The following is a 22710-nucleotide window of genomic DNA, read 5'->3' as shown; positions in this document are numbered from 1 at the left end:
TAACACCAATTTTGTTTGAGCCCTTATAAGTTACCAATTAAAAGATAAAAGGCAAAAGAAACTTTGCAGAAATGGGTTAGTTGACCGAAGGGCTCCCCTTCAGTTCCAGAGTTGAGCTTCAATGTATCTCTGTATGTGCTTGGGTCTCTCTGGCTTGGATGTGTGTTGTTGTTTTTTATTTTTTCCTTTCTTTCTGCGTGAGGTTATGTATGCTAGGGTTTATGTTGGCTTCTCTTGCAATCTGGTTGTTTTTTCTGTTTGCCTAGCAGTGAACTGTTTTAGTTGGAATCTATGGTTTGTGGTAATTTAATTTTTTAATTTAAATCAATTTTTGTATTGTCTTTGTTTTGGTTTTGTCATTTTCTGTTACGGTATCTGACAGCCGGACGCTAGGGAAGTTTGTTGGTACATACGTGGAGGGGGGAAGAGGTCTTGCTGTGGAGAAAGGGGAGTCTGCCCTTAACAGGGATGCTTCGCTGTCCATGCCAGAGATGGAGCAGTGACCTAATGCATTGCCTGAAAGCTAATTACAAAGCTATGCAATATAGAAACGAGATTGAGCAGAGGAAGCAATATGGAGACACTGCAGCCTGCTCCAATGAGGTATGGAGTCTACTACTGAGTTGCTGCACAAATATAGCTTCTAATTTCTGTAAGGCAGAGGTTGTCTGTTTTTTGCTGGTCAGGATTTAGATATGTGAGTATTTTTTAAATTTGCTTACTTGATCTGTTTTGGTCTCTGATCTAAAGCTGGTTACTACTTTTTTAATTTGAAATTATATCAACGGACTATGTTGCACAAGGGAAAACTGATAGGAAGTGTGGGGAATTTCTGGATAGGGGTAGGGCAGGAGGGTTTGGTTATATTGGGGTTAGTTGGGTTTTTTGCAAGGAAGGCACTGGTGTTGGGTTGTGCATGAGCTTGTACCTGATGTCCCAGGTGTCTGGCTTAGAGGTTTTCAAGTATACTTGGATAGACATGTATGAACCTATGATTGTTTTTGTGTGCTACAGCAAGAGTATCTGTGTCCCTTTTTTTTTTTTTTGCAATGCTGGGCAGAGTTTTATCTGATCCTTGGTGGCTCAGTGCCCGTTCACCAATTGTATGAGAGGAGGGGAATTATAAAAGTTGAAAAAATAACATGTTGACAGGCAAATAATCCAGTATTACCAGTTTTTTATTTTTATTTTAAGGAGTATTGGAGGAATGTACATGTCAGTATAGCCTCAGGCATACTGGATACTGCACATCCTGGGGCTATACTGACATGTACATTCTTCCAATACGCCTTAAAATAAAAACAAAAAACTGTAAGACTTCACCATCCCAACTGTTTAATATACTTGAGGGGTATAATGGAGTCTCCGGTTATAAAATAAATGTCGTAAACCTGAAAAGATGCTGTGAAGGAGTGGTCTTACTACTGCTCCTTAACCTGGGCAGGACCAGGCTAGATACCAGCTCCACTTTAAATCCATAGAGGGAAAAAGCTCTGTGGGTGGGATCCAGCTGGGCTGGATAAGAGACGGAGCACAGCTGGGATCAGGAGGCCCCTTGTCTCCAGGAGAAGGAGCTCCTGAACCCTCACTGTGACAGGTATGATGTGAGTACACTGCTAGAAATTAGGCAGTCTGCTAGTACTGTATGCTGAAAGTGTTTTATAAAGCTATAATCTGTAAAGAAGAAAGGCTGGAGTCTGAGTGTCTGTGCCTCCAGCCTAAGAAAGCTGCTTGGCTATCCCACATATGGGACAGCATGGCTGTCCCAAGCTGCCTAAACTGGTGGAAAAGGGGTTTGAGTATTTGGGAATCAGAATAATTACGCAGTCTGGGAACTTGTTTAAGAGCAATTATAATCAGATTATCGCACGTTAAGAGACTTACAGGGGAGGCAGGACCTTTACCTTTCATGATCAGGAAAGGTTCATGTGTTCAAGATGAATATTCTGCCTCGATTTATGTACCTATTCCAACACCTGCCATGTCAGTTACTGAGCAGAGTTTTTAAGGAGATAATATATTTTCCAGTTTTATAGGGAATGGTAAGCTTCCCCCCCCCCCCAAGGATTGGAGACTCTACAGTATAGTTACTGAAAGATAGGAGGGGTGTATGGCTTTTCCTAACTTGCAATACTACTATTGGACAACAGGGCTGTCATGCGTGAAGCAGTGGGTTGACTGTAGGTTTGTATCTCTGACATCTGCAGAAATTACTTATCTGGATGCTTTAGACAATGCTTTTTGATTACCATTGATCCTGGGTCCTCTCTTGTGAGATGAGTCTTTGTATCAATCCTGTGATCTCACATGCTGTGTGGTGGTGGTGGTGGTGGGGGTGTTCTAGGGAGGAGGTGGTACCAGCCAAATTGTCTCCTGTGACTCTTAGAAATAATCCAGATATTTCTTTTTTGGTTCTTTTTCTTTGAATTTACAGAATTGGCAGGAATGTGATTTGAAACACTTACCAAGTGTGGTCTGCCGAGGAGATTAATACATTTGCACAGTTGGTGCAAAAGTACAACATGCCTGCTGACATGCATGTTATATATCTGCAAGTGAAGGAAGCAAGAGGGACAGAAGGGATGGGAACCTAGGATGCCTAAGGGAGTAGAGCAACAATTATTCCAAATCACGAAACCTTGTAAAAGGATAGCATCATATACATGAGGTTGTTGCAGAGTTTAGGGGATGAATCTAGGGCATGCTATCTTGTATCTAAATGGAATGAAGAGTTATCCTTGCAATTGGGGGAAGAGGATTGGAATATATTGTGGCTCTAGTCCCAGAAATATATCATTGTGTCAGAGATGATGAGATTTAATGTTCCCTCTCCTACTTAGAACTTACAGATTACCCAACCTTTCTTTCTAGGTCTAATCTGCAGGCTGGTCCTAGGTATTGGAAGGGTTATGGACTTAGGGGGTTCATATATCTATATGTGGTGTACTTGTCCATTAGCAATGTCTTTTTGGACAGAAGTGTTCCTTACCATTATGGATATTGTGGGGTTCACGGTTGATCCGGCTCTGGGTTTGAGGCTGCTGAGATAACTGGATAAGAGTTAGATGCCTTGAAAGAAGCAAATGAGTTGGTTTCCCAGATGCAGCTGGTAGCCAGATTTATTGTTTCTGGGTTTTGGAAAACTTTTCCTTCTACTTCCCAATGGCATGGTCATCTGTTTGAGGTGACTTACATTAGAAAAACTAACCTACTCCTTGAAGGGAGTTCCAAATAGATACCAATAGGGCTGGGGACAGTTCTGGCATTACTTTTCTTTGCAAGGATTGGATGTACAGTGAGAGGCAGACTGGTTGGGCTGGACTAGTTTACTAAATAATGTAATAGCTGAGATGTTTCTCTTTTTTCTTAATTTTGTTTTTCTTATTACCCAGTGCTTCGAAGTTTACATTTACTGTTGACAGGATTTATATTACATATTGTATTGGTACTGTGCCACCAAAATTAAATATTTTCTGCAAATAAACTTAATTTACTGTACTCATGGCAGAAGCAAATGGAGGAAGCCAGATTGTAATTTGCTGAAGGTAAAACAAAAATAATAAGGAACGTTTAATGTGGGAAGCATTTAGTTCACTGCATGTGTAAACCTATGAATGTTATAAATGTGTTGGAATGAGTTCTTCACTTCTGATGTGTCCAGACATGCTGTGCTAGGTTTTTGTACCAAGAGGGATTTTTCCGATGAAAGCAAGAGGATGAAACAGAGTAGCCAGGCCATGAATGTAAGCTACTATATGCATATCTGTGTGTAACTCGGAGAAGCCAGGAAACCTAGGCCTTAGGGAAATGTTGCAAACTATGGGCCTCATTTACTAAATATTTTTCCCATAGAAACAGAATAGGAGAAAAGCTTTAGTTAAATCAGGCCCTATGCTCAGTTTGTCTCTGCCCGTAGGCCTTTCACAGCATCAAAGCAGTGTATATGCACATCCTGGTGTGTGGTATTCCACATGTGGTTCAGATAGAGAGAGTTAAAATGGCAATCCTTGCTAAGTGGAATTTTTATTTTTTGATATTGTGTAACTGGGTGAAAGGCTGGAGCGGGCTCCTAGAAAGCCCTTTGTTACAATTTATTTAAACTGTCTTGGTGAATGAAACAGAACTGTCATGAACCTCTTATGAAAAGGTTGGCAGCATGCAATAATGCTATCTACAAAAAAAATGAAGTGGCCACAAGTATAGCAGGCCTCCCTTATATTTCTTTTTTATCCTGTACCTTCACCTTTTCCAGCTTCAGTCACTGAAGCATTTTATGGTCTTCAGACACAACTAATGAGAGCTTTGAATAGTTGGCTTAACTCTCTGAATAGAAATTGCAGCTTCTTGAGTGTATCCTGGCATGTAGTGCATGACAACCTAGTGGTCACAATGATCGATCACTTGGTGTGTTTTCTTTTCTTTTCAGTGGGCACTGTAGAGTTGGCTTCAGCAGCTTGATGTGTGTTGCGGCTCGCCAAGTCATATTAGCTTCAGGTTTTAAAGTTCTTAGGCTTTTCCTTGTCTGACGTAGAATGTGTATGTGTTCCTTAAATGTTTAAATAAAACAAAGAAACTAGTTTTAACATCTGTTTTGACTTTGGTGAGATATTAAATTGTATTTTGATAGTTCATTTTTCCTCTCCGTTCCTGTAGCAGTACACATAAGGTCTAACCTTTTTTTTTTTTTCATGTTTTTCTTAGAAGTCCATATTAAGCCATGGGCTGTCTGGATAAGTTGCTCAGATAAAATTACTCATGTAACTTAAATTGGATATTCAGTGGCGCAGCTGCACTACTGAATATACCGGAAGTTAGCTGGGTAAATTAGGATAGTCCTAAGGCACTACCAGATTTATCCAGATAACTCTGAATATTGGGGTTATTCAGGTAAGGTGTCTGGATAACTTTGCTCCATCCCAGAATGCTGTCCAATATATATTGATAAATGTTATTTGGGTAAAAATTAGCTGGTTAGAAAGAGAAATGTAAACCTCTGGGTTTGTTTGGATAACTCAAGTTACTCGGACAAAGCCCTTTGAGTATAGACCTTTCATTGTTTAAAGGCTTCTTAATTGAATACATGGAGATCTGTTTTGTGAAATGTTACATATTGTGTGTTGTAATCCATATTCTGTTTTGTTTGTATTTTGGCACCATGATACTCAAATTAGTGTGAATATTCTTAAAGGCTATGAAGGAGGTCTATACTAAAATAAAAGATAGATTAGCTCTGATGACAAAATGGTTGACCTGCGTAGTGCAGTTTTGCTATAAACCATATGCTTTAATGGCCTCAGAGAATTTTGTGGCCTTGTAAAGTAATATCACCAGAAATTTGAAATTCATCCAGGAATCAGTCCTCAGGGAAAAAAGTTACTCCACACATGCTGCCTCTCCCCACCCCTCCCCCCCCCATGCAGCCCTTTCACTCGTCTCCCTTCTCTTCTCCACCATGCGGTCATCTCACTGCTGCCCCTACCAGCCCATCTGACTCCCCTCCTCCCTCTCCTCTCTCTGCTTTCCTTGCAGCCCTCTAGATCTTTAGTCTCCCCTGTGCCCCTGCCTCCAAGGCCCCGATTGGGCCAATGACACCGCTGCCGGAACCCCTGTAACCTGCTTTCTGGCCATGAAAATCCATTCAGCACAGGGAAGTGGGCGAGCAGCGTATCCTATCCACAGAGGACCTATTCTTCTATCAACACTGGCAACAGTTCACCCCTCTCAGTTTTAGCCTCCAAGAGGTGACCAGTCGCTGAATTCCTAGTTTTCCCCAAATATCTTCTGTTGTAAAGGGGAATGTTCGGTTGCTTTTTGGGGTTTTTTTTTCAAACACTCGAAGTTATTTGAAATGGCCTGAAAAAAGATAACTCTGAGCGTGCAGGAGCCAAGCCCACTTCATGCTGCACTGGGCTCCACGCCACCTCTGCTCCTGCCTACAAAGAGTTAGTCACCCACCTGGATGCATGGCTTTAACTTACCTCCCTAAGGCTTCTGTTCCAGTGCTCAGCGCAGAAGTAAATCTGCTCGGGGGGGGGGGGGGTAGAGACTTTTGGGGATCAGGAGTGAGTCTGTCCAGCCTACTTGTTCTGCTTAATATCCACTCCAATAGAGTGTAAAACAAATCAGTTCAATGTCTCTCTCGTTTTCTTATCTGTTTTCTTATCTGTTTTCTTATCTGTTAGCTGCTTGTAAAATTGTACAAGTCATGTAATTATGTAGTCCTGTAATTATTAATCCGGCTTTACTATACTCTCAATAGTTTGCTATAATGCATTACTTTAACTCTGTCTACAGCACCGCTTTCATTTTCAGGCATGGGGGGGGGGGGGATTTTCTATTAGGATTGCGTAGCTGAAACTTTGCCCTGCTGTAATTTTGTTCAAAATTTCGCATGGCTTTTGAACAAAATTACAGCAGGACACAGAGTAATGTGCAGCTAAAGGTCTTGAGGCAGTTTACACATGTATCCATTTATCTATTTGTAGGCTGTGGATTTTTATTTTGGTTTTTTTCCAGGGTCTCCTTTGTTTGTATCCAAATATACAGGAGAACATTTTTTGTCCAAAAGCGGTTGGCACCAGAGTAGTTCCAAATAATGGATATTGCAAGATAGTGGAAGTTCTCCTCGTGTACGAAACACCCCCACCAGAAGAATAGTGACTGTACAGAATCCAACTGAATATTGACTGCTGTATAATGACTGATGGTTCACCTTGCATAATGACTGATGGTTCACCTTGCACCTAATACACAGTACAGTACTAACAATCTGTTACGCATTCAGGTGCCATCAGCCTGGTTTAGGCATCACCTATGATAGAAAACACTTTTATATCAGACAATGTGACAGATCTTCTCTTGTAGCCTGTACAGTTTGCATGAAGTTATCAGTCGTCTCATAGTTGATGCAGTCTTATTGTAGATTACATTAGAATACAAGAACTGCCATATTAAGTCAGACCAAAGGTCCATCAAGCCCAGTATCTTGTGTCCAACAATGGGTAATCCAGGTCACACAAACCTGGTAGGATCCCTGAAAATAGATCCAATCCTTCTTGCTCATAACCAGGGATCAGCAATGGCTTTTCCAAGTGTACTTGGCCAATAGTGATCTATGGACTTTTCCTCCAGAAACGTGACCAAACACTTTTTAAACCAGCTAAACTAACTGTTTTAACCACATCCTCTGCCAACAAATTCTACAGTTGAATTGTGTGCTGAATGGAAAAAAAAAACAAAAAACGTTCCCCAATTTATTTTAAAAGTTCTACCTGGAGTGTTCCCTAGACCTAGTGCTATTGGAAAGAATAAATTTAATCGTTACCCATTTACCCTATTTGGTTTTTTTTTTTTGGTAGTTAGGTTATTTTGGGAGATCAGCTCAGCAAAGTTTTCACATGCTTCTCTGTAGCCTCATGATCCTGCGGTCAGCATTTCACCAGCAGCTGTAAGGTAACGATTGCTATGGCAACACTTAAATTAATGAAGCCAACCAGTCAGTCACATTTCTACATGAAAAAAAAAACAAAACTTGGCCTTCTCCAGTGATGGGAGCCTATATCTGGGACTACCTTTTTTGTAGATTCTCAGTTTCTGTGCTTATCACTCAAAACGGACGTAGAGCAGCAATCTGATCTGCAAACACCTGAGGCACTTGGTTGAGACATCCATGCAGGACCATTTTTCAGATAATAGATGTTTTTCCAAATGACAGACAATACCCATGATTTTACTCAGATAATGCGTTTTGGATATTGGAATTTTGAATAAAGGGTTAGTCACCCACTCCACTGTTTTGTTTACTTAGGTTTTTATACAGTTTGGCAGTAACAGGATGTGCCTTTGTTATTTTGGCTACATTACATATGCTTACAATGATATCCTTCTCCAAGTTTACTTTTCAGTACATATTCGCATTTTCCATCTATCATTGTGATGCTAGCATAAGGTCCTGATATGAGGTAGCACACTTACAGGGTCATTTTTCAAAATGCGATAGGCCGTTATCACGCTTGTTAGGGCCTTATCGCGTGTGATATTGCCCTAATGCATGCGATGGCAACCTTATCGCGGCGACAACATTTAAATGAGGGAAAAGGAAGAGGTTTGGGCAGGATTTAAAAAAAAAAAAAACGTTGGGCCTGGTTGTGCTGCGGGCGATAATGTTTTACACATTATCGTCAGCAATAGCGCCGGAAATAGCTACATCTTTTGCAGGGGCGCTGTGGGGGCGATAGTGTGTGCCGCGGTCACAATGCGGCTGGGTGCACACTATTGCCCCCCCCCCCCGCCCCTTTTCTGGCTGCGGCTCAATGTAGGCCTTAGCACTCTGATGAACTTTGATTCATAACAGGAGTGTGCAGAGCAAAGATTTTCATGTATTTTTTCTGTCATTTCGTTTTGTTAATTTTTGGGGTTTTTTAGGGTTTTTTTTCCTTTTGGTCTTGGAAAATTGTGCATGCTATTTGTAAATAGTGCATACTGTTTAGAAATAGTGTGCACTATTTGCAAATATGTGCTATTTCCAGATACCTGGAATAAAACCCAAGTAAGACTTCAGGTGTCTCTGGAGACCCCCACGTCCCACACCCTGCCATCCCTGGAGATGGCTAAAGTACACCCAAAGAGGTAATATTTATGGTAAAACCCCCATACACATATCCCACACCAAAGTCCTCCCTTTTGTTTAAAAAAAAAAAAAACTGCTAGCTCCCGCATCGCCCACCCTAACCTACCTTATCCGGTCCTCCCTCCAGGCTTTACAAATGTGCCCTGTAGTCTAGTAGGAGCACTCAGCAACTCCTCCACTCTTGGACTTGGCAGCAGCCATTTTGGAAAAAGGTGCTGGTTGGCCCTTTGCCCCATTATGTGACGGGGCCTAACCAATGGCACTGGTTCCGATTTTCCAAAATGGTGGCCACCAGGTCCAGAAGCGGATGGTCCATCTCACGCCCCCACTAGACCACCAGAGAGGAGTATATAAGTCTGGGGGTAGGGGTTAGGAGGATGGGCTAGGGTGGGTGATTGGGGGGGGGGCCTGGCAGCTGGAGGGGCCTATTTTTTTTTTAAGGGAGGGGTTTGGGGATGGCTGTGGGACGTGAATGGGGGTGCTTTGCCATAAATATCTTTCTGACAGTACTTCAGCTACCTGTGGTGGTGGTGGTGGTGGGACAGGGAATCTCTTCAGACAATGTTTCTCAGAGGAACTAATGCACACTCTTTGCAAATAATGCACACAAAAAACAATAGAAAATAAAACGCTATATTTTGTGGGTTTTTCTATCATTTAATTAAAAAAAACAAAAAACAAACTAGAAATGAAAGACAGGGTCGTTAATATTGTCTTTCATTAAAAACGAATGCACATCCTTAATTCATAATATTAGGAGTGACTGAAGAGGAAGCATTCTTAGATCATTTAAAATTCATATCATCTGAAGAATTAAATAAAACTCATCATGAAAGGGGGACTTGTCATGATTGATTTGAATTTTTCCCCCATGCTTTTTTTCCTTGCATTGCCTTTTTTTTTTTTATTTTGTGTAAATGAGGCACCCCTACAGTGAGCATCACCCTCTGCTCTTACCTGAATATAGAGATGGGGCAGTTTCTGGCTACACCTTCTTGGCTGTTAGATGGCAGCTTATAATGAGCCAGAGTTACATTGCCTTTGAATAGGGAATTTCCATTCATAGCAACAGATTAGATGAGCCGAAATTAATTTTGTAACTGCTGAAATCTTTTCTACATTTAAATGTGTGGATTTGATAGTTTTAAGTCCTCGTACGCTCCAAACAAGATCATGAGCAGTCCTGTTTGCTGTAAGTAATTAGACCACTAATGATTTTATTGTTGAAAGCTATCTACCTATGCTGGGAGGCAGATCAGTTTACCTTTTTTTATACGTCTGTATTTATTTTAGCTCTTCGAGATTGAACAAGGTGACCATTTTCCGTACCTGTTTAAGCAATGAAGCCCAATGCACGGCGGGTACTGTCTGGCGTGTAGGAGCTCCGTCTTAGTGTTATTAAATCCTTGTGAGTTAATTAAATGAAGGCCACCAAAATGGTGCACGGTCTGCACATTTCAGCCCTTATGCTAAGCTCCAAGCGCAGGATCCACCCTTGGAGCTGGAGACCGGCCCTTCTGGACCTTTTTAGATGAGGTTGAGGACATGTACAATATGTGGGAGATGGGGGGGTTATAATGACCTGTCACCCTCACCCCCCCCCATGATGTTGTAACAACTATTGCCAGAAGAGGAGGATTTAAACCTGCTACTGAAGGAAAATAAACGTAGGAGTCCTGGAGAGGTGAATTGTTTGAGGGGAAGCTGAGAATGTTAAAGCTTTTGGATTCTTAGCTGAAAGCCTTGGAGGAGAGGATTTTATGGTTCTGGTAAATCTGATCTTCAGTGGAGTTTTTCTTATCTAAATAATGTGAAAATGCTGGTACCTGTTTAAAGCTTGTATCCTGAGGCGCAAGACAAGCACATTTTGTGCCAGGGAGTCATTCCTGCTGTGCTAAGGCCTCTCACTTCAGCAATCAGATTGCAAATGGTTTAGTAATGACACTCAGTGCCAGAATAAGAACCTAAGAACCTGCCATATTGGGTCAGACCCAAGGGTCCATCAAGCCCAGCATCCTGTTGGCTGACAGTTGGCAAAAGCATCATAAGATTTGGTAAGAAAAATTTAAAATGCAGTGGACAATCTCTTGTGGTAAGATAATTCCAGTGGTGTGTGTATTACTAGACAAATACTAGAATTATTTGATAAGCATTTATGCTTATGGCTCATTTTTTTGTTTTTTGAGCTATGAGCAATTATCATAACCACATTTTTATTTGAATGTTTTAGCTCTTAACACATCAAAGCTATGTACCAATAACATTAAAGAAACACTTCAATCTAGCGGATAAAAAGGTGGCTAGATTTAAATACTTCATACAGGTGTCCGGCACTAAAATTTAAAAGTTGTTGTCTCTTGGGGTAATGTCTCCAAATGACTTTTTTTGGTGCCGGCCACAGCAAGGAAGGAAAAGAGGAATTGGATTTAGTCCACACCCAAGGCCCCTACTTCTATGGTCTGGGGTACTGCTCCGCAGACATAAGGGAAAAAGCACGGCCAAGTCCATAAGCAAAGCACGTCAAGCAGCACTGTCTGAATTTTCAGGAAAGCTCATTACCCAGTAAAAAATGTTGTTAGCTGCAATGTTTATGGGTATCATAAGACTTGGGGATAATTACACGGAACGGCAGTTACTAACTTTAAGAGAAACACAGAGTGGCAGTTACTCCCTTAAGAAGCATGCTGGGCAGACTGGATGGACCATTTGATCCTTTTCTGCCAATTTTTTCTCTGTTTCTATGTTGGATATAACCTCAGTCTCTCAAATTTTACTGCCCTTACTTGCCTCAGTGCTTGCATTGTGCCACAAAGATCTTCCTTTTGGAGTTCAAAAGATGCAATATGTAGAGACAGTACAAGTGCACTTGGACGTTTTGTAATCAGGCTTGTGGCACAGTATACAACTGAGACTATTCTGTATCTTTCTGCCCATTTTCCTGGTCTCTGAATCATATGATACTTGAGGGTCTTCTCTCTCTTAAGCCATATAAGCCATTTAAATTTTCATAAACTGCTTTGCATGCATTGAATTGTTCTTAAGGGGGCACTAGAGACCTTACTTGCCTGACTGATGAGTGAGCGATCCACTCTCTGAGGATCTAGCCAAAAACCTGTAAATACTGCAAGTAAATATTTTCTTTCAAATACTTATCTGAAGAGATCTGTCATGGCTAGTGGTAAATTGGGTAACATAGAAGGAACGTTTGTGATATCACAGAGTGAAACATTCTAAACAGGACCCCCCCCCCACCCTCCATCAACCTTGAAAATGGCTGCTGGCAAAGCAAGGAAACTGAAATTTCTCTTACCATGACATTGAGAGAGTTGTAATCCCTAATGACAGAAAATGATAGTGTAACTTAAGTGATTAAAATGGGGCAAAAAGGAGCCTCGGGTCAGCCATTTCTAATTTGCATGACTGCGCCAGCAGGGTAGGAGTAACTGGGGATCATTCCCCCACTATTGAACCCAAGGCCTTCTGTGGGCAGGGGGTGGGGGGGTTGGGGGAAGTTAAATTTTGGGTGTCTCGATTTTTGCGAGCCTGGTAAGAGCAGCAAGAGCGAGCGTCCACGTCAACCACGCATCAGTCGGCCATCTTGGAACCGCCCCCTGGTAATGTTTACCTTAAGAAATTACTTTATGGGACGAAAAAGAAAGCCAAGGACTGCTTCTTACCCCGCGATCACTCCCGGGCAGTCTTTTACGGGACCCATGGACGCCCATGTCTCCCGCAGTACTCCTCTGCCGGGGAATCAGCCGCTGGAGAGTGGGGGAGGGGAATTTGAGCTCCCCTCTCTCCTTGGCTCCATATCACCCTTGAGCCCGGCGCAAAGAACGCCTCCTGGTAACCCAGCGGATGAGAGACCCACCTCGATAGCTGTGGAGACTCCGAGGACCCAAGTGGTACAACCGGTTTTCTCTGCGGAGGACAGCGAGGTGGGGGAAGAACCTGCAAGCCCGGCGGCCATCTTGGGAGAGGGAACCAGGAGAAGACTGAGAGACGGGAGAGGAGAGGAAAACCTCAGAACCGATCAGGAGCCCATATGGACTGAACTAACAATTCCAGAACTGCCCTCTGTCCAAAGACCAGGTGAGATATCTTTAATCTCTATTTGGGATGCAATAGCTGAGTTTTGTGCTTCCATAACAAAACAGCTGGCACCGATAGTCAAAAGAAGTAATGAAATGGAACAAAAAATAATATCTTTGGGAAATACAACTGGATTTAAATCAACAGATATCTACTATTAGAGTTCAAGTAACCTCTATTCAACAATCTCAATGTCTACTGGCTAAGGACAATGCAAATTTAGCATTAAAAGTGGAGATGCTAGAAAACAATGTTAGAAATAAGAACTTGAGGATCATAAACTTTCCCAAAGTTCCTCTTGTTTCGCCACGGGATATGTTCAAGAGATACTTAATTGAAATCCTGAAAATACCTGAAAAGCTATTCCACCAACATCTAAGATATTTTATTTGCCAACGTCTAGAAGAGACTTAAATCAGCAAATGGGAGGAATGGAAGCATTACAGCCTGCAGTAGAGCCACCAATGGATTTGACTGCAATAATTGAAACATCGGATTCAGACATTGCAATACCTGCTACACTTATAGTCTCACTGGTTTTAGAGCCAGATCGGGACTGGTTACTGAAATTATTTTTCAGGCATAGATTAGAAACTTTTCTGCGATTTAAAATAAATATTTTTCCTGACGTATCTCGTTCAACACAGAAGAGGCGCAAGCAGTTTCTATTAATGAGGTCTATGGTACAACAGATAGGGGGTCATTTTGTTTTAAAATTCCCTTGCAAATGTTTAGTGAAACATCAAAATGTTTCCTATGTTTTCTTTGACCCTCCTCAGTTGTCACAATTCTTAATAGGAAAAACCCCCGAGAGTGGTTCTGAGGTAGAACCTCCACCCGTAGACCCTCAGGAAAGCGTTCCGTAAATATTATATGTACTGCACCGCATCAGTCATTGAGCCTTTCTATTATTAGTATTGTACAAAATTTTCCTTGGATTGTGTCTGGTTAACTCCCCAGTATTGAGGACTTTGAATGGTATTGTGTATATGGAAAATGTTTAATACTTTTTGTTTCCTGCTATTGGTTTTTGTAAAACAATACCTGTTTTCCATTCAAGATTATTCTTGTATTTAATTTGAGAAAATTCAATAAATAAATAATAATAATAAAAAAAAATTTTGGGTGTCTTAGGTGACGAGTCATGTTTAGGTATGGGGTGGGTGTAACAGACAAGTTGAAGCTAGTAAATTTTTTGATGAATAAGGCTCTAAATCTCAATTTACCCTTGGTCTAATTTAATCTTCTTGTAACCATAGCGAGGGTAGTTTTCAGAAGTGAAACAGTGCTTTATCCACGGAAATGATTTTTACAAAATTGCCCACTCAATATGGGCCTCATTTTAAAAAGCATTTACTCCTGTAAAATGCACTTTACTCAAGTAAATGCCTTTAAAATTATCTCCAGGGGCGGTAACTTTCAAACGGGTGTGCATGTACATTGGCACACACCCAGAGGTGCAGCCGTTTTCTAATATGCACGCACGTATGTTATAAAATAGCCTAGGTACAGCCTCGTAAAGTCGGGTCTGAGCCGTGCAAGTGAGGGAAATTTATAACAGGTGCGTGTCCATGCTTTCACCAGTTTGTCCACCAGTTCACCCTGTCTAGAGCTAGGTCCTGCACCCCCCCCCCCCCAGTTACCCCAGACCCCTTAAGCCCCTAAGGAATGCCTGTTTGTTTGTTTTTTTATTGAATTTACGTCTCCTCCACTTAAGTGGTACTGGACCTGGGCGTGTGCCCAGGTGCATAGGTACTTGCATGCACATCTCTTGGCTCCGCTCCGGATTGCCCATGCCCCCGACCCCGACCCTTTTCTGTTCAAAGTGAGATATTCACATATCGGGAGATGTGCACACATGTAGACAGCTTTTAAAATCAGGTGCATAAGCGCATGTCCTACATGCACGTATATCTCCCGATTTTGGCATGTGCCTGGCTTCTAAAGTTTCACCTTTATGTGCGTGAAAGTATGCTCATAGGGCCTGTATGCATGCACTTTAACCCATACTGAGCAGAGACATTCCTGCCATTTTCAGAAATATGAGCATATTTTTCTTAAAAAAAAAAAAAAAAAAAAAAAGATTTACATCCATTGGCAGGTGTGAATGTGTGTGGGTAGTTTTGGCAGAAGAAAACTATGCAGGTACTTTCCCTTTGACAACTGGTATGTAGTCCCATGTGTAAATCTATATGGGCTGTTAAAAATATTTCCGCCTAAAATCTAACCACCTACACTTCTTTGAATCTTACAAACATTTCTGGGGTTTCCAGCCTTGTGCCATAGATACCACTAAGAAGGACTGCTTTATTGTTATGTTTTGACTTTGGAGGTAATTTATACCCAAATTGTCTTTGATCTCATGCCTCATTTCTAGAGGTTGATTGTTATGGGGTGTGTGTGTGTGTGTTGATGCTTTTTTTTAATAATCTGAGTATTTCTCACATGCAGACATTTTTTCAATCCATGGTGAAAGGAAAGGAATTAACAGAACTTATCAGGGTCAGCTAATAAGGCTGTGGTGCCCTTATAGTGGGGCATTGTCTTTCGGAGGCACTTAAATCTATCACATTCATATTTATGTTTGTCATAAGGCTCAATATCATAAAATGTGAGACACCCTTTATAGAGTTCTTGTACATCACTTTTATTGTGGAATAATTGATCCTCCGTTTTCACATTTAGTATCTCCTGCTCTAAATTTATGAACTCCATATGATGATACTATTCAAGTTTGAACTATATCATGGACCCGTTCTCCTACAAATGTAATATCATCAGACGGCTTATTGCACGGAACTTAAGCATCTCTATAATAATATTCCATTTCCAGTATGCGATTTGTCTTTGGCTTCTCTTGCTCTGTGTTGGTGTCCTCCGGTTTCTGCTTTTGAACTGTCTAAAAATCCGACATATCAGGTCTGATTTTCAAAGCCATTTCTACATATAAAGCCCAGTTTTGTGCACATGAATGGCCATTATAAAACCGCTCCACCAACAAGAATTTTTAAGGTGAGGTAATAGCCATATATATGAAAAACAACGGGGAGGACTAATATACCTAGATCATCTGAAAATAATCAATCACCCTGATTTATGATTTTTTTTCTCATTTAATTGACCTCATACATGGGCATCATCGTAAATGCTGTTTAGCATAACTTTTTATCTGCCGATATTATAATCATAAATGAAATTTTTTTTATGCTTGGTGCATCCAAATTCCATGTGCAAAATCAATTTCTTCTTTTAAAATATATACTGTGAAAGACACTTCTTCATAATGTTCTGGTAAATATTATAGCTACTTAGGGGGTCATTTTCAAAAGCGATCACACACGAAAAGTCCCTTTTCGCGTGCGATCACTAAATAGGGGGCGGAGTGTGCTCCGGAAGAGGAGGAGTCGGGGCGGCACTGGGGCCGACTCTGCGGATACATCACTGGCGGCGAAAGGTAAGGACCCTTATCGCTGCCAGTTTCGCGCCGAATAACTACACCTTTTATGGTGTAGTTATTCGGTGCGAAAGCCGGCAGCCAGCGCACCTCAGTGGTGCAATGGCTGCCGGCTTTCGCAGGCCCGCCCCCCCGCTTCGCCCCCCGGCCTCCATTACTGCCAGATTTTCTAAGGTCTGCGACCTTAGAAAATCCAGGCCTTAGCTTGGTATATTCGGAGAAACACTTGGGAGCCCAGCGTGTAGATGATCTAGGTACATTAGCCCTCCCTGTTGTTGTTTTTCATTATAAAACAGCGTCAGGGCTCAATGTGGGTAAAAACACAAGCTTAACCCGGATATGTGCGTACGTTTACGCAAACTCGTTTACGCAAACTACAGAGAGGTGTTCCGGACAGCAGAATTGGAACTTCATGCGTATTTCATATTTATTTTGAAAAGTATGCTTTGAAGTTTAACCACGAAAATACACCCTGCGAAGAGGAGGTGTAACTTTATCCGAGCTAATCTGTGCATATAGTTTGGCATTTACACACAGATTTTTCAAAGTGAATTTGGGCACATATTCTCACTTTGAAAACTGGGGGTAAAGTCTGTGCATAAAAGCACAGCTATAAAATTACTCCACATAGATTTATTTATTTTATTTATTTAAGTTTTTTTATATACCAACATTCAAGACAGTAGTCCCATCATGCTGGTTCACAAGAAACAGGGGTGCATAAGGGGTGCATAAGGTAAAACTAATCACTGTCCATATTTCAATCAGTCATTTTATTTTTAACTCTCCTTTCCTTAAAAGCTCAAGGCAGGGAATGTCATTTAAAAAAAAATATAGCCAACAGCTAATTCTTTAGGTTAAATGTTTCAGCTTTTTCAAAATAGCTATAATGATATTTCAAATTATAATGCAGAGTTTATAGGGTCAGGAACTGATGGTGTAAAAGTGTGCTGCAATAAATTTTGTTGCATCAGCTTTGCAGTTTGTGTCACTGCTATAGAAGGAATAGTGATGACCTCTCACATTTATTTTGAGGGCCTATCCTTTTTCAGGCTTTTATTGCATCAGCTGGGACAAGTGACAGTGATTCTGTGCAGGCAGGAGAGGACTGTTAACTGTACCTTGAAGCAGTGTGGCCTGTTAGAGTGCAATGATGGTATGGCCTCTCGTTTATGGTTACAGGGTAATAAAAATAGCAGATAGAGCTTAGTTGGTGTAATTATCTGCTCCCTTGTAAGCACTATGATCTAAGGAATGATCTGTGATCTTTTATGTTCTTTGTTTCTTTCTGTTCCATGCCTTCTTGGGAATAGGTCTGTACGGAAATAAAAAGCAGAGTGGGAGAGGATTAAGTTTTTAAACTGGTTTCATTTTAGATTGGAGGGTGCTGCAGTCTTACTGTGTTCTGCGTGCGCGACAACAGGTTGACAAGACTTCCCTCAGAAGTTTCGCAAGCTACTGAACTTCACGTGCTAGATGTAGCTGGAAACAGGTAAGGATATCCCCAACATTCTTCTACCATACTTTTTTGTCAATTAACTTTGCCTCCTTGTTAGAGCCTTGCATTGTGTACTATAATTGGTGATATTTTCATGCTGTGAAGCATAAAAACAGAGAAACTGATAGCAGCCAAAGACTACCAGGCCCCAACTAGTCTACATGTCTTCCCTGCCTACTGCAATACCTCAGACCCTTCGTTGCCTTGCTTTCTCACTATTTTTGATAGCCTCTGCCTCGGCCAGATATGTTTGAATTTCAATACCGTTTTTGCTTAAGGTGGGCCAAAATATCACAATTCACGTTTATGATGAAAATCTCTGCCCATTATTTAGAGTGCTTGGGCTTCAGGTCAGGTGCCATTCCTCTCTCTCGCTTTCGAGGCATTCCTAAGGAAACATGCTTCCAACCCATGGTATTGGCCAGGTTTCCCTTTATTTTGGCACAATACATACTCGGGGGCAAGTACAAAGTAGAACGACAACCAAAACCTGATGGAGTCTTTCCTATATTCTTGGCCTTATCCCTGACTTTCCCTCAGACAAAAAGTTGTCCAAAATCTGTACCCTGTAGGAGATTTATCTGAGCTCTGGCATCTCTTGGTTCCTCTCCTGGCCTAAAACTTCTTTTTCCGCAAGCCATTTCTTTTACCTGGGCTTTCTCTCTGGTGGTTCCTTGCCTCTTTGCTACTCCTCAGACTGATTTTGTGCTTCTTTCCAGTACTCATTTTTCAAGGCTTTCCCCCTGGGTGGGGATGGTGTCCAGTTATTTCCTCACCGAAGCTCCACCAAGGGACTCCTTTTACTCTTCTCTTCCTAACTTTATTCATCATGCTTTATCCCTGGGCTAGCCTTGTCTTTTGGGCATTTTATCTGTTTTCCCCCTTGCTGGCATATTCTGGTATAGGTTACAGAGACCCCATCAAATCTAGATTAAACAGTTGAGTGAAGTTGTGCTGATGGTAGTTGCTTATCTAATAAATGTGATTCCAGACAGTTGTAGGACATTTTTACAGAGTTCTGCATTGCATGGGAGATTGTGTACATTTTCCCTGGTTGTTTCTTCAGTTTGCACCTGGTAGTACCAACCTAGGTGATTACTTGACTCCCCAGCCTGCCCAGCTTGTATAAGAGTTACCTGTGTGCAACAGTGTGAGAGGTCCCTTTAACGTCTAAGTAGGCTTGATCCAGCTCCATCGTGAAATCTGATTTCCTGGTCATCCAGTTAAGAATTCAGCTCTATCCAAAAGTATGTTCAGTTTGGCTTTCTAGCCTACTGTGTTTGGGGAAGAAATAGAAAAGATTTGCATCTGTCCAGTGCATTAATAATGCAATGCTTTGCATTAATTTCCAGTATAGATTTTCTAAACAGTTGTAAACAAAGTATGGGAAGCATTGTTCCATTGTAGAGAACAATTAATTTGAAGCAAGGATTGTAAATTGTCTTAGTACTTTGTGATAAGATACATAGAACCCTTCATTTTCAGTTTAAGCCAATATTTACCCCCCCCAAAACATATATACTAGAAATATTTTGTTATACTTAACCAGCAGCATTTGGTTTTGGATTCAGAAAATTCAGGACTGTCCTGGGATCTTCCCCTTGTGTACGTGCCGCTTAACTTCATGAGTCAGTCCAGTCCTCAGTCTTACAGGTTCATTCATCAAAGTGCGTTATGGCAATGCCCGCGATAGTTATCACAGTGCATGGCACAAATACAAATATATTCAAAGGGGGCGGGATTGGGGAGGGGTTTGGGCGGGATTAATGAAAATGAGGGGCATTATCGCACTGTGTGATAGCACGCGTTACACTAGCGCATGCTTTTAATGCCGGAAATAACTACAACATTTTTCCTGGCATTAAGCTATGCGATATTTCCAAAATGGCTGTGACGCGATTTCTACAATGTTCTCTCGCCCTAGCTTGATGGACTCTCTACCAGGGTACTATCAAGCTAGGGCAAGAGAACATTGAAGTAATCTCATCTTAGTCTGACTTTCCTCACTCCAAATGATGTCAAATCTTCACTGAGGTGTACTTTGCTGTTCGTACATCTCACCCTCAGGCTGATAAGTACAGTGAGCTCCGGCGGAGCGCACTAACCCGCATTTGGATGCGCGTTTTCAACACGCTAGCTTTACCCCTTATTCAGTAAGGGTTAATAGCACATCGAAAACGCGCGTCCAACCCCCTGAAACTAATAGCGCTTGCAACATGCAAATGCATGTTGATGGCTCTATTAGTTATTCCCGCGCGATACAGAAAGTAAAATGTGCAGCCAAGCTGCACATTTTACTTTCAGAAATTAACACCTGCCCAAAGGCTGGCGTTAATTTCTGCCGGTGCCGGGGAAGTGCACAGAAAAGCAATAGAAACTGCTTTTTTGTGCACCCTCCGACTTAATATAATGGCGATATTAAGTCAGAGGCCCCAAAAGTAAAAAAAAAAAAAGTAAAAATTAAAAAAAAGAAAAATTAAAAATTGGCCCGCGGATCGGAAGACGGACGCTCAATTATGCCGGCATCCATTTTCCGAACCCGTGGCTATCAGAGGGTTTGAGAACCGACACCGGCAAAATTGAGCGTCAGCTGTCAAACCTGCTGACAGCCGCCACTCCTGTCAAAAAGAAGGTGCTAGGGATGCGCTAGTTTCCCTAGCGCCTCCTTTTACTGAGGGCCCTAATTTGCATAGGCCACCCTCCTGAATTGCCCGCTCTCCCGCGCGTCTTTCTGAATCGGCCTGTCTGCATGTAAAACTAGCCCCAAAACCTCACCTCGAGTTATTAGCTGGCCCTAGTATAGTGATATAAATAGTTAACTACTAGGAAGGCCTTATAAATTGTTGCTTTCTCCTTTCTCCCCCCCCCCCCCCCCCCCCCCTCAGAAAAGTAAGGAAATGCTACAAGCATTGTGGGATGTGAAAACTTTAACACATGTTGCGATAAACTACCTATGCGAAGCGCTAAGCGCACAGTGCGGTAATTCTAAAATTATTATAGCTACGCCACTCTTTCTTATTGCGGGCGTTATCCATGTGAAAATTATATCATTTTGATGGATCTAGAGGTTAATTTCCAAACCCCCTGACACAGAAGGAGAGGCTAAGCATTCCTGCTTCTGTCCACCAAAATAACCCCTGTTCCCCTGTTCTTTGCACTGATTTTCTCCATTTTTGTTTTAATCACTGAATTTCCTAGAGGGAAAATAAAAATTGAAAATGAAGAGCCTTGCTGATATTATAACTTTCAACTTTCTAATTGCAGCATCTCAGTATTCCTATTGTTCCAATTTTACAAAATATAATAATAATGAAATTCGATCTCCATCTTATTATATTTTGAGAAACCAAATTAATTTTGTTTTGTAACCCAGTCATGAACTACCAAAGCAGAAAGTGCATCCTGTATTCCAAGGATATCAGTGCTTCAGGAACCGTATGCTGTAGCTGTCAAGCTTATACTCAAGACTTCTGATGAATTTTTGCGCCAGTTAACGCATTTGACTGAAAAGATTCTGTCTTTAATCCACATGGGATAATTCTGTAATGTCGTGCATAAGTTATGCAGAAATATGTGCATAAGTGGCACCAATTTTCAAACTGGACTTGCAAACATAAGTCTGCTTTTTAAAAATTATCCCAGCAGAACTACGAGCACATAATTCCATCTGTTGTTTGGTGTGCTTGCTTTTGCTAAGAGGAAGTTATGCACAGGGAAGATAACATTTAAAGAACTGTGCGCGGCACCATATACGTGAATGTATGGCCGTACGCCACTCAACTTTAGTATTTTATAACCGGCACATATATACGTGAGGGTTTTAAAATATGCATAAATCTATCCTGCAACAGTAGGATGTATGTATAGATATGTGCAAATATATAATTGTTAGTCGTATAAGTCCCTACCTCCCAGTAAGTTAGCTGGATAAGGAGCGCTTTTTGAGACTTATCCAGCTAAGTGGCGCTGAACTGCTGAATGCATATAAAATGCAAAAAAATGGTGTATTTTTCCAATCGATTTAAAAATGATGTGCCTGGATAATTTATATTCACATATCAAGTAAGACTTACCCAAGTAAGTCCCTGTTCGTCGTGTAAGTCGCCCATTCTGTTTCCAGATCAGCGAGACCCTCCTGGTTCTTCAGCCTGAACACCTCCCCCAGTTCACCCAGATCTCCCACCCAGCCAATAATACAGTATAAACATGTTTGATACCATGCAAGATAATCAGCAAGTGTAAAATTACACAAGTATGTTGCCAAATCTACATGTGCCACTTTTAAAATTCCAAATTGTACGTGTAAACTGTCCCGCCCCGGCGTGCCCGTTGACCACTCCTTTTTTATATGCTTATATTTGCACGCAAACCATTATTTGCACATGTATGTTTGATGTTTATTTGTAAAATAGCATGTCTGCATGTACATGTTTGTGCAAACTATATTCGCTCATTTTTTCACGTGCAACCTTTTGAAAATACTCCCGTACTTTTTAGTAAGAAAATGTATGCGTGCAAGTCCCAACCCCATTCAGACTCCACCCCCTGGAACGCCTCTCCCCCTATATGCATAAAAGTGCATGTATGCAGTGTGTGTGTGCATTTATTTTTGCACACATATTGGTCATGCTGCTTTCTAAAGGATCATTGCTGTGGGTGAAGCACTACTTTACCCACAGAAGTCCCTTTGAAAATGATCTTCTGTATAAGTAATAATATTTAGCTTGATGTCCCGATTTCTCAGGGCAGCATGTTGCATTATGCAGTCAAAAATGTTTGCGCTTCAGATGTTGTAGAACCCACCTTGCTAATGAATAATTTGTGGTGGCATTTCCTTCACTAGCTCTTATCAATTAAAGCTGGAATCTTGTTTTCCCTGGCGACTATTCTGTGAAGAAATAATGCAGCTTGGCTTCCTCCAGCTAAATTGACTTTTCAGTAGAAGAACCTAGGGGCCAGATTCATCAAGGTCTTTTCCCTATAGACGCACAAAAGTCTTAGAGAATCAGGCCCCTAGGTAACGCAAGCTGTGAGACG

The 22710-nt window shown here is 41.4% G+C and overlaps 1 protein-coding gene across 1 annotated transcript in view; it reads left to right on the top strand.

The window, feature by feature from the left end:
• LRRC1 (leucine rich repeat containing 1) overlaps window positions 1–22710 on the top strand; it is a 248198-nt gene that overhangs the window by 206887 nt on the left and 18601 nt on the right. The window contains exon 11 of the mRNA XM_029595706.1: window positions 17552–17667. Within this exon, the coding sequence (XP_029451566.1) occupies window positions 17552–17667 (116 nt within the window). The remainder of the gene's footprint in view (window positions 1–17551; window positions 17668–22710) is intronic.

This window comes from Rhinatrema bivittatum, chromosome 3 (genome assembly GCF_901001135.1).
Source record: "Rhinatrema bivittatum chromosome 3, aRhiBiv1.1, whole genome shotgun sequence".
In the NCBI taxonomy this organism is placed as follows: Eukaryota; Metazoa; Chordata; class Amphibia; order Gymnophiona; family Rhinatrematidae; genus Rhinatrema; species Rhinatrema bivittatum.
Note: the sequence above shows the minus strand (reverse complement) of the source record. Positions and strands in the feature narration are given on the sequence as shown.